At 38.1% G+C, this 18,012-nt stretch overlaps 1 protein-coding gene across 27 annotated transcripts in view; it reads right to left on the bottom strand.

Annotated features, from left to right (window-relative positions):
- FHIT (fragile histidine triad diadenosine triphosphatase) overlaps positions 1–18,012 on the bottom strand; it is a 1,710,176-nt gene that overhangs the window by 340,527 nt on the left and 1,351,637 nt on the right. For all 27 annotated transcript variants that reach the window (XR_011167576.1, XR_011167575.1, XM_069084211.1 and 24 more), the window contains one exon: positions 17,362–17,391. Coding sequence is in view for 25 of the 27 variants with exons in the window: in XM_069084211.1 (XP_068940312.1) it covers positions 17,362–17,391 (30 nt within the window). In the remaining 2 variants the exon portion in view is untranslated. The remainder of the gene's footprint in view (positions 1–17,361; positions 17,392–18,012) is intronic.

The following is an 18,012-nucleotide window of genomic DNA, read 5'->3' as shown; positions in this document are numbered from 1 at the left end:
CTACTCAGTCACCAACATCACATCTAGATCATCTGCCTAGTAAACTGGACTATAAATAAAGACAAATCCTCAGTTCAGAGCATGTGACTTCCTTTAGTTAAGGACTAGTGAGACATGAAAACATTTCCTATTTTTTTTTGCCAATAACTACTACCTATGGTGCATTCTTTCAAATAAAAAGAAATATATAGTTGGTTTCCTGTTTCTAGGAATTCATGCAATCAGATCCAACAGTTCTTTATGGCTCCATTCCCATTCAACCATTCAACTTCAACCAAAACACCAGTCGTTTCCTGCTGAGTCACTCACAGATGAGCTTTGGATGTAGACAACATCATTTGACTCAGACTGTGACTATATCTTCATGACTTGAAAGTTGAGAATGATTTTTATGGAGGGGTGGGGGAGGAAGGAGTGTTCAGACCTTTAATTTTACAGGAATTATAATAAGTAAATTCTTTCTCCACCAAAGCAGGTGAACAGCCTTTCTTTAATTTAAAGTCTTAGAGATTTGCCTGGGTCACCAAAAATTTAAATTATCTGTCCTGGGTCCCATGACCCATATGTATCAGACACAGAACTTATACATAGGTCTTCTCGACTCCAAAGCAAGTTCTTTATCAACTCTGCCATAGTAACCCGCACAGAATTTTGATAAAGTAACTAATACAATCAAATGGTTTGAACCAAGTTGAATAACTGGGTTGATTTTTTTTTTCTATTTCTTGTTTTGTAGAATTGATCAGCTGTTTGATTGGATTGCTTAATTGACCAGTTTAGGCACATAATCAACAACAGCCTTTCAGAAATAAATATATGAGAATCAAAAAATTTGACCCAACCCATACCTCAACATAAACGCCCTTGAACAACATGTCCAAGAAGTTGCTATCTAGCCTTTATATGAAGACGCCCAGAGGCAATGCACTGCACTTTGGCATAGTTCAAAGTCTTAGGAAGGTTTGTTTGGGGGGAGGGGGTTGTTTTTTTCACATCAAGCCTAGACTTGCTTCTACAACTGTCACTCAAACCTTCTATGTCTGCCCTCTGGGGCCAAAGAGAACAAATCTAAACCATCCAATATCTGGAGACATCTATCTTGCTTCCCTTGAATCTTCTAAGTGTTCAAGTGTAGATGTAATAAATATGAAGCCTTGAAGTAATTTTGTCTTGACCAGAGAGCCTAAGCGTCCATACTGAATGGCAAGAACATAATCCAGAATAAAATGGCTCATAACTCATAACCCAAAGAATGTAATGAATCTCTATTGCTTAGACTAGTGAGAACCACCATATTTCAGATTTATGAACAAACATAAATAATATCCTTATCCTGTCTCTCAGGGATTGTAATTGCTTAAAATTAAAAGTTGTAGGGTATTGGTAATAGGAAACACAGTGTTTTATTTTCATGACCTTAAAGTTATTGAACTTCCACAAGAAAGTTGTACAAAGAAAACACCCTCTCTTGAGATGGATTTCTCCATTACAGCAAACATAGCAACCCAAAAGAGATGAACATTTCCTAAATGTGACATAATATTTATAAAATTTAATTCTCTGTGATGTCTACAATGCTTATAGAATGTGTGCTGCTTATAAACACAGCTGCTGCTGGGTTAGAGAGCAGGGATAGAAAAGAGGAAGGGAGTCACAATCACCCAACAATGCTTAGACTTCATGGCATCACAACTCATCTGACCAACTATCATACTCAGTTTTGTTTTGTTATTTGGGTTTTGATTCTGATGTTTTACATCAAATATAAAAAGTCAAAATTATTACATCAATCTTCAAAATAAAAGCATGTAAAACAATTAAAGATTCTTACATCCTTTTGTTTCCTTAATTTGCTTCTTTATTCTAGGATGTTGTCAACAGAATGCACAGACTTTTCTTGAAAAATTCTACACTGTTAGACAAAACCCTGGGCCTAGTCTATACAGATTGACCCAAGATTACTATTTTAGTGGTTTCTCTATACTTCAAGCTCTTATGTATTAACAAGTATGGCACTTACCCAGCTAGGAAACTTCAACGGTGGTTTATAAAAGAGCATGCTTAACTTTTGGATAATAATAAGAATTATGATAATAAGTGCTTACGTTTGTAGCATTTTACATTTTCCAATAGTTGAATAAGAATTATCTTGTTTGATCCTCATGAGATAATATATGTAAAAAGCTTTGCAAACCTTAACATGCCATAACACAAAATGCTAATTCACCAATATAATATTGCAAAGCTGTGGGGTACAAAAAAATGAAGCCATATTTTACAGATGAGGGGACTGAATTCCAAGGGAGGGCAAATTCCTTGTCCAAAGTCATGTAGTCAGCAAATGGCAGATCCATGACTTGAAGGGAAAAAACAAGGTTCACAATTTGTTATAAAGGGCATCCCTTTGGGGCCATCAAATTTCTTTTAAATAAGAGATTATTCCCTCCATTTAGAATATAATTCATGTTAATATAATTGAGTAATTGTTCTGATACACTGTAAACCAAAATAACACAACTAAAGTGGAGAAAAGTTATCGACTGACACCAGGATAGAATATGGTTAGAAACTCATGGCACATAGACCATGGTGGGCCCAAGATCTCCTAGGGCCCTATCCCAAATGTGTTGTTTTTTTTTTTTCCCTTAAAATGTATTGAACCTGTCCTTGAGAAAACTGGCTTCTAAGACTAAGGTTTCTTGGTGGCCTCAGTAAAAAATCCACTGCACAAGTCAACAGTGACCACTTAGGTTTCTGGCTCATGAACCAGTCTGTCCAACACTAAGACAGGGAGGCAATATCTAGTTGAACCAGTATGGTATCTTTACTGAATGTCCTGTCCATGTAATATTCTTTTTTTTAGTTGTTATGTAGAATAAGAGTGTTTCATTTTGTTCCAGTCTGAAATCTGAATCACCAAAAGGGTTTAATTCAGTCCTACCCTCTAACAAATGGTAAACTGGGATATAAGTAGATTACAGTGAAACTTGGGTCAGGTGCTGAACAATGCCTTCCTCCCACTTTTTATACCAGTTACCTGCCAGAACAGTGAAAGACTGGCCCAATCATTTCCTTACATTCAGTGTTCTTTGCTAGAGTGACCATGTGGTGAGATTAGCAGTACCACTTGGTTCCTCAGATTTAGGAATCAAACTCAATTTCCTTGATGTTGATATTATATACCTTTTCATGACATCACAATTCAGGGGAAATGACTTAGGGTTCTTCTTGTGAGAGAAAAGGGAAAGGACAAAAATTTGAAATAAAAAGGGACTTTTTTTCCTTAATGTGTGGCACTTCATTTTCCTTCTAAATAAAACTTAGGGAAAAAATAGTATTTAAAAGACTTCATTTGATATCAGGGTAAATAGTATGAAAGGCAGTGGTTCCCTAAAATATGAAATATTTATCATGGATTGTCAGCTGAAAGATAGAGAATCAAGGTTGTCTAGGTAGAGATAGAAAGAGAGAGAGAGAGAGAGAGATGATAGATAGATAGATAGATAGATAGATAGATAGATAGATAGATAGATAGATAGATAGATGATAGATAGATAGATAGATAGACAGACAGACAGACAGATATGTACACATTCCTTTTTAAAAGGTCTCATTTTAGAGTGCAGTCTATATTTGGGGAGGGCAGCTAGATAGCTTAGCGGAAAGCGTACTAGACTTGGAATCCAGAAGACCTTTCAATGACTTTTTCATGATATGCAATTTGAAACTTCATCAATTTGAAACTGGCAGATTAAAGATTTGGATATCTGGGTTTGCATTAAGTTCAAATACAATATTCCAATGGCATGAAGCCAAAAGTATATTACAGATCACTGGTTGGTTGAATGAATGTATGAATGAAAAAGCATTGTAGTATGCACTCATTTTATTTTCTGTAGACTGTGTTAAGGGCCAGGGATACAGATAGAAATCTCTAGACAGTATCTACTATTAAGGAGTACATAAGACATTAAAAAAAATTTAGATGCATGGTGGATGGAAAGGTCCAGAAGTGCTAAGGGCACATCAGTGATACAGATGGTATAACGGTGTACCAGTGGTAAAGATGGCAAAGCCCAGAAGACCAGAGGTTTTGTAGGAAGCTTCGTAGTTACTTAAGATGCAGTGCTGATGGACTGCCATCTTAACTAACTATGAAACCTAAGGTCCTCTGGGCTTTGCCATCTAATAATCAGAAGAAAGGAGGACAGTTAAGAGGCTTTGGAAAAGGAACTTCTGAGAATGGGGGCCTCTTCGGTCCACTCTTTTGTCATGCATAGGTTTTGGGACAGTCAAGTCAGCAGGGTGGGATTTAATAGAGTGTCTCCAGTGATGGATCACAAATTTAGAGAGCTAAAAGGAAATTCAGAGGTTAATCCAGACCAGCCCATTCAATTGAAAACTGAGGAGATAGAGCTCTAGATACATTTAAAGGATTACTCAAGGTCAAATAGGTTAAAAAGGCAGAGTTAGGAATCAAACTCAATTTCCTTGATGTTGATATTATATAATTTTCATGACATCACAATTCTGGGGGAAATGTCTTAGAATTACAGCTCAGGAGAATGCTTTAGTGTAACCTCAAAGGGTCAGGGGTACAAGAAAAGTACACACACCATAGAACTAGAATTTGATGTGCTTCTCAGCTTTAAAAGACTTGAAAGGGACTGGTCAAGAAACCAAGTAAAAGAGGAAGAAATCAACAAGCAGAAACTACCATCAAGTCTCCCTTTTTGTGGATGAAGGGTCATTAAAATACGCAAAATTATATAACGCGGGTGGTCAGTTTCATCTCCCTACCATCCTCAAACAAGAGACAGGAAAAGGCTCAGGTATTGGCCGTAGAACCAACACTCACAATGCACTTTGTCCTTGTTTGCCAGTGTGGTCATTGTCCCAAGTCCTGTATGGGTGAACCCAAACCAAAGGAGTTTCTCATGATTACAATCACCTACAAAAGCTAAGACCTAGTTGCCTTCCAGAACACTAGAAATGTATTCTAGAATTTGATTTACTTTAACTTGACATGATTTTCAAAGAAGGATTTAGATCATTAAGGGTTATTCAGAACATTCCACATTGAGTCAAAATCTCCATCGTCACATTCAGATCCATAGGAATATACTTTTATGTCCCCCATAAGTAGGGAAATACATGAAATGGGATGCTGATACACACATTCTCATACTCCTCCAGAGCTCACAGAAGCCTGATCCATAAATTGTGCATACAAATCAAAAAGAGAGGTCTTTAACTTGGTTAAATGAAACAGAAGACCAAGGCAAGCTGGTGTATATGATGTAGTGTGTCTGGGTGTGAGGTGTGTTTAAAGAAATGTCCCTCATCACCCATATTAGGATACAATTCACTCATCAGTTCAGAAGACTTTAAAGCCTATATTATATATACACCTATATGTATTTACACACACATTTTTTTCTTAGGAAAAAAGTCCCCAACAGACAATAAAAAAATTAAAATTCCTAAAGCTACTTAATCACAATTCTAGAATTCTTTATCTTGTTCCCAAGGTAGAGCCCCAAAAGTAATTACTGTTATCTTAGTAATTATTAAGAAAACTCCCCTGTGTTGATTTCAGGATGTGAAAAGTATGTCTTTACATTTGAGATTCAGGCCTTATACACACACATAAGTGAAGTTGGGTATATGCCATAAATAGTCTTGTAATATAATTTCAGGTTGTTCGCATGGTATTATTCACTTCTTTTTTTAATGTGCCAAAAATACAGGTGAACCTGGAAAAGAGTCACACCCAAGTTATCATAGTGGAACTCTTTCATATGGATGAAAATCAGGCCTCTAGGCTGTGTGTAGCGTTATAGTCTTTGAGCCTATATGATCATGTTTTCAGGGATATTACTTGGAGTCTATGTTAATGGAAAGTGTGGGACCGGAATTTAAAAAAAGATTCTAGAGTACCTGAAATTCTCAGTAGAAATTACTGGTCAACCAGAAACATATGGGTAAAATAAGTGACTTGAAGAGGAAATAAATATTCCACTTTTACTGTCACCATTCTTTCCTTAAACCCTTGCTCTCTAGCCTCTGTCTCCTTGACTTAAATGAAGTGCATTTTTCAAAGGTCATAAATACAGTACTTTTTTCATAGTCTTCCTTCTTTCTTCCTTCTCTGTAGTATTTGACATCGTTGACCACCCATTGCTTCTTGACACTGTCTTCTTGCCCTTCTGTGATGCTAAAGTTTCTAGCTAGGCTTCTTTTCTGATCACTCCTCTCTCACTCATTCCCTAGGTTACCGTTCTCCTTCCACTTAGAAAATAGGGAAATTTTCCAAGATATGATCATTATCCCTAGTGGCCCTGTGGATCAATCTCTTGGAGATCACATCCATTCTTGAAATTGCAATTATTAACTAACCCAAATCTATACAAATATCTCTCATCTATCTATCTATCTATCTATCTATCTATCTATCTATCTATCATCTATCTATCTACCTATCTTTCTGTTTGTCTGTCTAAATCAGGCTTACAGGCTAATAATGGTGTAGTATTGGTTTTTTAGCTTACGTGATTATGTTTTCAGGGATGTTACTTGGAGTCATTATTAATGGAAAATGCGGGGTTAGACTTTTTCTACCTGTCTGTCTACTTATCTACCAATCTATAGATATATAAGCCCTTCCTAACCTTTCTCCTTTCTTTCCAGTTCTCTTATAATTTCCTCCCCTCTGCATATTCTATAATCTGTTGACACCAGTTTCTTGCTGATCTTCACACAAGATACTTCATACTCTTGAGTATTTTCATTAATTGTCCCCCAAGCCCAGAATGTTCTCCCACCTCATCTCTGTCTCCAGGGTTCTCCGACTTCCTTTAAGTCTCCATTTCTGCAAGAAGCCTTTGCTGGTTCTCCTTAATTCTAATGCCTTCCCTCCGTTGATTCTCCCACCTCATCTGGAGCTGGTTTATACATAGTTGTTTGCATGTTGTCTCTTCCATTAGACCGTGTTTGAGACCAGGGACTGTTTTTCCCCCTTTATATTCCCAGTACGTAGCATACAGTAGGGACTTAATAAATGCTAGTTGGCTGACCATATCCTCTAACCGTAATTTCTTTCCTAAGAACTAGTTACATCAATCTCCACAAATCTATGGATATCTAACAATTACCTGAAATTTGACTTGTCTCAAAGTGAACTCTTTATCTCTGGTACAGGGGAAAGAGCACTGTCTTTGGAAGCTGGTTCAGATCTCCTTTCTGATGCCTTACTCTCTGAATTCTACTGGTCAATTCACTTTGTGTTTCTGGGCCTCAATTTCCTCATTTATAAAAGCAAGTGTTCAGCAAATACCTATTTACTCCCTCTCTTTCTGCCTTCCTTCTCTAAGCAATTGGGCAAATGACCCTGTACTACCTGGTGAGAACATTTTTGTTGCTGTAATAGACCATCCCTGAATATACTTGCTGCTGCCTGAGCACCTGTTCAGCTAAGTCTGGAGACACCCATCACCAAAGGCTTCTTCTCTATCAACCCATGAAAGAGACAAAATATTGCAATTGAACTTGCTTTATATTTGTATTGGGTCTCCTTGATAAGATGGTGGTGTCATATAATGAGGCCAGTGCTTAGCACAGTGCCTGGCACCTAACAGCTGGTTAATACTTATTGACTGGTTGACTTGTAGTTGGTGTATTTCAGATCAAATCTGGGCTCTGACCAGCATATATTTACATAGCACTTCATGGTCTGCAAAGTGCTTTACATATATTATCTCCTTTCATAAATGTGTCTATCGGACTGCCTAAGGCAAGTCACACACATGCTCTGGGCCTCAGTTTCTTTTTCTGTAAAATGAGGAGATAGAAATATAATACAGTGGAAGTATCACTGACTCAGAAGTCAGAGGACTTAGGTCTAAAGGATACCTCTAATGGTACCTAATTGTGTGACCTTAAAGAAATCCTTTAATCTCCCTGGGCCTCATTTTGCAGATAGATACATACATACATAGGACACATAGATATAGATATCCATATCTATAATATATAGCTATATTATATACAAGTATCTATATATTTCTATATTTATATCTATGGGGTTGGGCTAGATAGTCTCTGAGGCAATTTCCAGCTCTAAATCTATGATTCTAGACTTTAAGCTAATGACTTAATTCCTCTTGGTCTCAGTGTGTTCATCTGCAACGTGAAAGGGTTGGACTGAACATCTTTTGATTCAGGACCCTTCTAGCTCCCAATCTATGACTTATGAGGGCAGGCATTGGTGTTATTTAAATTTTATACCTCTCTAGCAACTAAACCGATGCTCTATTTACAGAACGTGCATAGTAAATGTTGGTTGAGTGTTCAATGAAGGTCCTGGCACTAGGACAATGCTGTGGTTCATACACTGAAGTGGTTCATTTTTACCCCACTATCCATTGCAGGTACTCAACCAATATTTACTTGTTGGGTCTTAGAAAAAAACACCAAGTTTCAGATCCTTACAGTGATCCCTTAGGCAGTTCAAGCAGAGGCTCTGTCTTTTCTAGAAACCCTATGTGAAATTTTAGTTTTGAGTTCACTTCCTCCACCCTCCCTCTGAATTCCAAGAATCCAAATAGATGTGAGCTAATGACTAGTTCTTGTTTATTAAAGTTGGAAGCTGAAATAGTAGTAGATGTTGTCGTTGAGTCATTTCAGTCATATACTACTCTTCATAACCCCAGTGGGGGTTTTCTTGACAGAGTTATTGGAGTGCTTTGCCATTTCCTTCTCCAGTTCATTTTACAGATGAGGAAACTGAGGTAAATAGGGTCAGGTGATTTGCCCAGGGTCACACAGCTTGTAAGTGTCTGAGAACTGTCGACTCCAGGGCCATTGCTCCATCCCCTGCACCACCTAACTGGCCCCTGGAGTAGTTAGGATTTATTAAACTAATAAAGGATCTCATTAAGATCTGGAAGGGCTTTTCACTGCTTTATAGTTCTAATCACAGGATCACAGCATGTGGGAATTAGATGCATGAGGAGGCTGGGACAGTATAGGGCCGTAAGATAAGCAAGGATACAGTTCCTGCCACATACAGACAGAACAAGAGTAAACAGGTAGGCAGATAGACAGCTCATTTATTAAGCACTTACTACATGTCAAGTGCTGTGTGCAATACTGGTTGCATTGTCATTTCTATTGGGGTATTTTGAGCTACCTGGGTCAGGAAGGATGATGGCATTGCATTAGTAACCTGCTGGATATTAAGACCAATATCAGAGGTCATAGGAATGAATTTAGACTCCTTAGGAGACCTCTAGGCCAAAGTCCACTACATATGTGTGCATATCTCTGTGTGTATGTTTATATATATATGTGAGCATATACGTGTATGTGTGTACATGTGTGTATGTATACATCTACCTGTGTGTATGCATGTGTATATACATGTGCACACACATTTATTTTATAAAACTTATCTCTCCCTATTACCCTTCCCCATTAAATATGTTTTTAAGGTAAAAGGACACTCTCATGACAAATACACATGGTTCGGTAAAAACAAATTCCTCAATTGGTCATGTCCAAAAAGGCACGTTTCATTTGGTATTTTAAATCTATCCCTTCTCTGTCAGGAGGCAGGTGATGAGTTTCATTGTTAATATCACTATCTTTGTACTGATCAGAGTTCTAAAGTCTTTCAAATTCCAATGCCCTTTATCTTACAGAAAAGGAAACTGAGATTCAGGTTAAGTGACTTGTTCAAGGTCACATAGCAGAGGTAGAATTCAAACCCAAGCTCTCAGACTTTTTCTAGCATCCTATACTGTCAGCCTTTGACAAGACATCATAACTCCTTGAAACTTAGGTTCTTAACCCTTTTTTATGTGTCATGGACTCCCTTGGCAGTCTTGGGAAGGCTATAGACCCCTTCTCAGCATCATGTTTGTTGCTAAATTCATAACTGAAGTGAATGTTAAATTTCAGTTAGCGGTTAATGAAATGAAGATGCAATTTTTTCTATTCAAATTCGTGGACACCTTGCAATCTATCCATGATATTTCACTTTCATTAAAGAGAATGGTGGTGTCTTTGGAGAAGAATCATGATGACATTTTTCATTCTTAGCGCCTATCATCTGATGAAAACTCATGAGTCAAGACTGAATAAAGAGCACTAAACAGGAGGATGAAGATGAAGGAAACAGTGACTGGGATTTCAAGGAGGAACAGTTTGTGAAAAACTGCTTCTGGATGCAGAGATGTAACTCTGAGTGTCTCAGCTGAGGCACCCAGACAGTGCAGCAGAGAGTGCTAGCCCCCACACTGCAACTGATTGGCACCCTAAGGCCAAGTCTATGTGGTACTAAGTAAAGAGCCAATTATAAAAACATGTCATTATGATAGCTAAATTATTTGGGTAATTTAATCTGTTGTGTAGATGTCACCTGAGAGAAGATGACTCCCTTACTCATACTCTCTCTGGTTAACATGAGTTTGGTAAATTCAAAAAATTAGATAAATGCAAAATTAAATTAAATTAAAAGACATTAGAAATATATAAATTCCATTAAAAACTTATGCAATATAGTCATCAACTGCAATGTTGAAACTTTTGGAATAAAATAGAAAACAAATTTTATATTAAGGTAAAATACTTGAATGATTTGCCAACCACTCTAGCTTCAAAAGAGCCACTGCTCTTTGAGCAGTGAATAAAAGGCAAAATATTCTGTAAAATGGCTGGTGGAATCTGTCTTCAGTCCTGGTTCTTTCAGGAACTCTAAGTGTCAGTTTCTTCATCTGTATGAAGTATTTAGTGTACTCTTTTACACATAAGCAGAACTATGCTGGGTCTAAGTCACTCTGGAGGTCAATACCATAATGCATAAAACCCTGCCAATATGTTTTTACCACATTGTTTTCTAACTGGAGGACATACAAATTCAAAGCAAAAGACATTTACTTAAACAACATAGCAAATAAAAGTAACCAGAAAAGAGCCTCCCACTCATACATTTTGGTTATGCGCTCTCCATAAGTTTGAACATGAGCAGTGAAAGGAAGGTACACATGGAGAGATCACACATGACCAAGAAACATGCCTGGAGAGACATTCACAGGGAATATACATACATACATACATATATATATATATATATATATATATATATATATATATATATCCAGGAAACATGTATGGAGTGTACATAGGCCCACATGCCCATGACGTACAAATAGGGAACTATGCTGCCGAGACTCCCACGTGGAAATGGTAGCTCATACCTCCAACAGTACAGAGCTCCCCATGGATCTAGTAATAGCATTTCACATTTGGCTGATGTTCCCCGTAGGGTATCACACTTTTCCTATCTGCTGTGGGCTTTGTTCCTGGGCTGTCACATCTCTGCTCTCCATGGTACTAACTCAGAGTCATTAAGCTGTTCTCTCTTACCACCTGATGGGCTTGGGCTACTTAGCCTTTTCAGGGTCATCTGCTGCTCTCTTTGGGCTTATTTTGTGCAAAATGTACACAATATGCTGTCTCATTTAATAGAATGTAAATTCCTTGTGAACAGGGACTGGTTTTTTTTTTCCTCATTTGTAACCCCAGTGCCTGGTATATAGATGCTTAATAAGTGATTATTTGGTTGAGAGGTAACTGGCATAGGAAGGGGGGGGGGGGAGGTTAACTTGGGAGCCAGTGGCCCTCAGTTCAAATCCTGCCTTGGTCTGGTCATTTACTATCTGTGTGACTTTGGACAAGCCATGTCAGGCCTGTTTCCTCACCTGTAAATTGAGAGGATTGGATTAGATGGCCTGTGAGGTCTACAACATCTTTAATTTTATGATCCTTTGAGAAACTTTATCTATAAAAGATATAGTTCCTAGAAGCCTTCTTCTGTGACAAGGAGAGCTACAGCTCTCTTAGCATAGCTGAAGTCCAGGAACCACACTACACTCAGTCAGGCAGCTACCAATAAAAACATGAAGTTTATTCTGTTAAACACTTGTGTCTGGTGCTGGGTGATTCAAATTCCACGGCCCTGTACAACTGACTTCAGAAAGTCCTTGTAACTCCAACTTCATTTTTAATAGGATGTTGGATCCCTTGGAAACTCAGCTCAACTAAAATAAAACCAAACAATCTAACATGTAATCACAGAAACCACGTGGAGGCTGTGGCATCAGGATGAGTCTCATCACCAAGATCGTAGAAATCAGAATAAAATCTAGATAGACAGGAGAAAGGCTAGGGCCTCTACATTCCTGATCTACAATCCTGCTTCAATGATTTACATCTCTTAGCAGCAAAATCTCCCTGGTCTTTCTTGTACCTTCATCAATGTAAACTGAAATAATTGGATTCTTTCATCTCTAAGTATCTTCCTTCCTGCTCAGACATTCTTATCTTCCCGAGTATTTATGTTCAAAGCATCTTTAACAGAAAGTTTAGGAGAGGATCCAGGTCTTCAAATGCACCTTGAAAAAAAAATATCACTGTCCCCAATTCCTCGTGCCAAAGAGTGTTCATGAATTTGGGTTAGCTGCACTATTTAACCATCACCTTCTACAAGCCACATCAGTTTAAGCAAAGGATGTTCATTAGGTTTTTCATGTGACTTCACTTATCCCACCTATTTCTATTATTTTTTCAAATGAACGTAATAGCCCACACCTAGTAGATTCTCAGCTTGACCTCCCAATTGAGTACCAAGAGTTAATTCTTAATATTCCACACTAATGGGCATGAGAGACATTCTCCCTCCCCTCCCAGTAACTCTCTATGAATATTGATTTTTTTCTAAATATTGTTTGACAAAAGATGCTAAAGTATCCACCCTTTGAATTAAAAAGGCAAATGTTTCACCCCAGCAAGCAATTTAGTTACTTTGCTAACATCAAAATACTGTTTGGGAAGCCATGATGAGAGAATATCATTTTCACCTGTTCCCATCATGGCTCTTCCCCCTACCCCCACCTCCCACAATCTGGCAGTCAATCCTTTCCCCAGCAAGCTTCTGCTGACCCATTCAGTGTCAGCCCTTACAGTAAATTGCCTTCTGTATCACACATTTCCCCATCTTCCCTGAGACCTGTTTCTTTTTTTTTTTCTTTTTAAACTCTGCTAGGCATTTGTCTCAAGCAGTAAAGGCCACATTCAGACTAAGGTCAACACTGCAAATTAGAAAAAGAAAAAAGAAAGGAACTGTTTTTTTGTGGCTTTTTTTTGTCATCATTTGGTACTGAGTGTTATCTTAATCCACTCAATGGCTTCTTGTAACCATCTAATCTTATTTTACAAAACACAAAACTCTAACTATAGATCAACTTTCCTTTGATTTTCATCGGGGAAGAAATTTGCCTTTATCTAATATGGAGGCACAGGATCTAACTACCCAGGGATTTGCATTTGTACCTCAGGAAGTGAAACCTAGCTGCAGACTCACACTGAATTTTATCTTATTTTTCTAAAACTAGGCAAGTGGAGAATATCCCCATAAATCCTCCCTTTTCCTCTCCTGGTACACTTAAAATCTAGTTTTAAGCTTCACTGCCTCCATCAGCCTTGAACTTCAGTAGGGAGGAGGACCAGAGGGAAGTGACAAGGATGAAGGGGGGGAGGGGAAAGAGAGATAAAAGACCTGGAATATGTTTATTCATGAATAGAAGAAGCCATAATTTTTATTTTAGTTACTGTTTTTAGGGGGACTAGACCTGTGATTTCATTGGTATTGTTGAGGTTTGGGATTTAGGGGTACTTGGGACCCCAAGATACTGACCTACTGGGTCTTGCCAAATGGATTTGACTCAAGTCTTCTCTCAGCCAAAGTAAAACAAAGTTTATTAAAGATTCACCATTTGTGATACTTGTACTGACGAGCAGGTAATCTGACACAATCTGACACAAGAATCTGAGCACCTCCATGGAGGCAAGATGGACCTTATATAAAGGAAGACAGTGGGAAGGATCTAGGGGTGGTCCAGCAGTCTGGGAGGAGGAGTCCAGGGAGGGCCTTGAGGAGAAGTCTAAGGAAGCTCTTGATGGGACTGGGGTCAGACTCCACGAACCAAGAAAATGGGATTTTGATGGGATCTAGGGTGGGAGGGAGCTGAAGGCTACCTGCAGATAACAGACAATGGAGGGGTAGGCTAGGTCAAGATTCAGTCATAGTCATAATGGAAGACTTGTGGCCTCAGGCCAATGCCAGATCCAGTGGGAAGATTCAAAGAGAGTTCAACAGGGTTCCCAGAGTCTATACCCCATCATTATGAAGGCAAGTAGGAGGCACAGGAGCACTGGGTCCAGAGTCACGAAGGCCTGAATTCAAATCTGGTCTCAGAAACTTAATAGCTGTGACCATGGACAAGTTACTTTAGCCTTTCTCTGTGTCAGTTTTTCCCATCTGTAAAATGGGCATAATAATTGTACCTACTTCCAGGGTTGTTTTCACAACAAATGAGATTCTATTCCTAAGTACTTAGCAAACCTTAAAGTCAATATCAATGCTCACTATCATCATCATTTTTATTATTGAAAGTCCAAGGAGGATCCTTATGAGGATTGGGACCAATGTAATCAATGCAATCTTCACCTGAAGTGCCAACTTGTAGTCTTAGAGAATCGCCTCAGCTATGAGAGGTGAAGTGTCAAAGGTCAAAGTGTCCAGGTCAAAAAACCTGTGCCATAGTTTAATGGGAATCTGAAGATCTCCCCTGCCCCTTAATAAAATGGGGGGGAGGGTGGAGTTTGAAGACCTCCCCTGCTTTGAAAGTAAACTCTGCCTGAATGTAGTCACATGGAGCCTGTGGTGGGAGGAGTTTGCTAAAGGGAAGCAGAACCCACAGGAAGCTGGTTGAGAGCTAGCAAGAAAGAGGGAGAGAGAGGAGGAGCTCAGGCAAGGAGATAGCGAGTTTTGTGAGTAAATATTGATCTTTTATTGATTTGTGGGAAGCTGAAGGATGCTGTGGCTCTCAGCCTTATTATGGCTTCTGAATATCTTTGGTACTATGATGGAATCAGCTTACCGGTTTGGGAATTGGGTTTTCTTATATCTAAAAAAATGCTTTAGTTCTTTCCTTTATCTGGAGAATCTGGTATATTTTGCGATTGAACATCATGCAATATTTATAATCACGGTCTTTATCATGATCGTGGGTACTGTAAATATTGCATTGGTGCTACACATAGGTTGGACTTGAACCCAGGTCCCCTGTCTCTGAGGCAAGCTCTTTATCCATAATCCATAAATTATTAATAATTGTTGGAAAGCTAACAGAGCTAGCTATACCTTATAATTCTGGCAAATGAACCAACTAGTCCAAAATGTGCCTCAAGGAAAACAACAGGAAAGGTATCTTCAAGTATTTTTAAATAAGTTCAATTTGATGAAAGATTTGGTGGGGGGGAGAGAGCTGCATGGAAGTGATGTCATTTGTGCAAAAGAAATGGGTTATCTGCTACCTTTCACAATCCTTACTAACTGGTGCTAAATTTATTTTTTTTCCTACTTCCTGGACTAGCAAAAGTGACATGAAGAGCCTGGGGCAAAGTCATAGTCACCTTGTCATAGTAATGGTCCTGAAAGCCAATGCTGTACAGCCAACAGCGGGCTTCTTAATGATATAAAGAATTGGCTATTCATTCATTGGTATGAGGATGAACACGCAAGCTGAGAATTGGCTGAACTAGCAATGCCTTCCTTTCATTATCTCCAACTTAGCTTGTGTATATCTTGTTTGTACCTAGGTTTTTGCTGTTGTTTTGTGTTGTCTCCCCTGTTAGACTATGAGCTACCCTATGGCAAGGTCTGTCTTTTACCTTTTTTTGTATCTTCAGTTCTTAGTTCAGAGGTAATGGCACATAGCAGGTAATAAATGCATGCTGCCTGCCTGACTATCCCACATGGAAATATTTGGTTGGGTTTGCTTTACATGCTTATTTAAGAAAGGAAAGGCAACTTTTTCAGAATATCAGAAGATGAAATGTGGCAAAGGAATGGACACCATATTGTCAGTTAGGTTTAGATGGATACCTTACACTATACATACTCCAGATGGACAGGACCTAGACATAAAAAGCAACTCATAAACAAATTAGAAGAACAAGGAATCCCCTTTCTGATCTATGGATAGAAGGGTTTGTGACCAAGCAAGAGATAGAGAGGAACAGATGTTAATTCTGACTATTTCAATTGCACAAAACATGAGTTTATGCTCAAACAAAATAAATGTAGATTAAAATTAGAAGGGAAACTATTAACTAAGAAAGAAAATCTTCACGGCAACTTTTTTCTGATAAAGTTCTCATTTCTAAGACACATAACCAACTGATTCAAATTTATAAGAAATCCCCAAATAAGAAATCATCAAAGGTTATGAATAAGAAATTCTCAAAATGAGGAATCCTAGTTATCTGCAGCCTTATGAAAAAAAATGCTTCCAAACACTAATTAGAAAAATGTAAATTAAAGCACCTGAGTTTCTATTGCACACCCATCAAAATGGGAAACTGGAACCCCCACACAAAAAAGGAGGACAAATGTTGGGGGGGCTATGGTAAAAACAGGCATGTTGCATTACTAGTGGAGCTATTAATTGGTCTAGATGTTGTGTAAAGTAATCTGGAATTGTGCTCCAAAAATTAAAACTGTGCATACCCATTGATTATTACTAGTGATACCTCTTAGGCCTATATCCAAAAGAGATGAGAGAATAAGGAAAATAACCTAGATGCAACAAAATATTTGCGGCAGCTCTTTTTGTGGTGGCAAAAAGTTGGAAACTAAGAGGTATCATCAATTGGGAAAGATCCAAACAAATTGTGAAGCATAAATGTAATGAAATATGATTTGCTATAAGAAAGGACACAAGGGATGGTTTAAAAAAAAACCTAGAAAGACTTGGATGAGCTGATGCCGAGTGAAGTGAGCAGAACAAAGAGAGCAATTTATACAATAATACTGTAAAGACATCAACCTTGAATGACTTGAGAACTCCAAACTAAGGAATGACCAATCATAATTCCAGGGCACTGATGATGAAGCAAGTCAGTTACTTCTTGACTGAGAGGTAATCAAATTAGGGTTTGCTTTACATGCTTATTTATATATTTTGGACATGGCCAATGTGGGACTCTGTTCTGCTTGACTATTGGAGTTTATTAAAAGGAGTTCCCCAAATCTTTTTTTCCCCTTTTTAGTTATGAGGGAGAAAGGGGGAGAACATGAATACTTTTAATTAGGGAAAAAATGGAATTGAACCATATCATATTGGATAGATGGTTCCCACAACTCAAAACGATCCAACAGATGGGGTAGATTAGTTTTTAACTATTAAGTCTCATAATCCTCCCTTATTTATTTGTATGCATATAATAAGCACTCACCCACACAGTCTGTCCAGATTCAGGCCCATCCTGTAATAAAACAAACAAACAAAAAATCAAAAATAAAGCATTGAGTTTAGGGTAGACTGCCTAGGTCTCATAGTTGTTCAGAAATAGTATTCATTAATAATTTATATCCAATTTCATTGTGTGTTAATTTATAGTACTCTCATGGGCACCATACAACTTCAAGCTTTTGAGAAAAGAGACTTTTCCATTTCTGCCTAAGACTAAGTAAGAAATTAGATATAAAAATGATATAAATTTACAAAGTATCACCCTTCCTTTCTCCTCTACATGCTTTCCACTCATTTTAAAGGAAGACTGAGGGCCATTTGGGGATGTAAAACATAACTTCCTGCAAGTCTCTTTAAATCAAAGGCAGCTTAATTAATGTCTGATTATCTTAAGCTTTTACATAGGGAAACCGATTTTGGTAAATTAGTAAAGAAGGGGTATAGAACTTCCCACATTAGACAAAAGAAAATGTCCATTCTTTCCCTATTATTAACCTTGAGAAAGGCATGGGTAAGTCACACCAGGGTTCCCAATCCCATTTCACTTCTGCCTCCCACTTGTACTGCCCCATCAGCTCCTCGTTCCTGTACCTCTGACCTACCCAGAAACCCATGGAACATGTTAAGCATGTCT

The sequence above is a fragment of the Petaurus breviceps genome, unplaced genomic scaffold, assembly GCF_028583685.1.
Source record: "Petaurus breviceps papuanus isolate PSGF00001 unplaced genomic scaffold, PetGlider_PUasm1.0 174, whole genome shotgun sequence".
NCBI classification, from domain to species: Eukaryota; Metazoa; Chordata; class Mammalia; order Diprotodontia; family Petauridae; genus Petaurus; species Petaurus breviceps.
The sequence above is the reverse complement of the archived record's forward strand: the minus strand, read 5'-3'. Positions and strand labels throughout refer to the sequence as shown.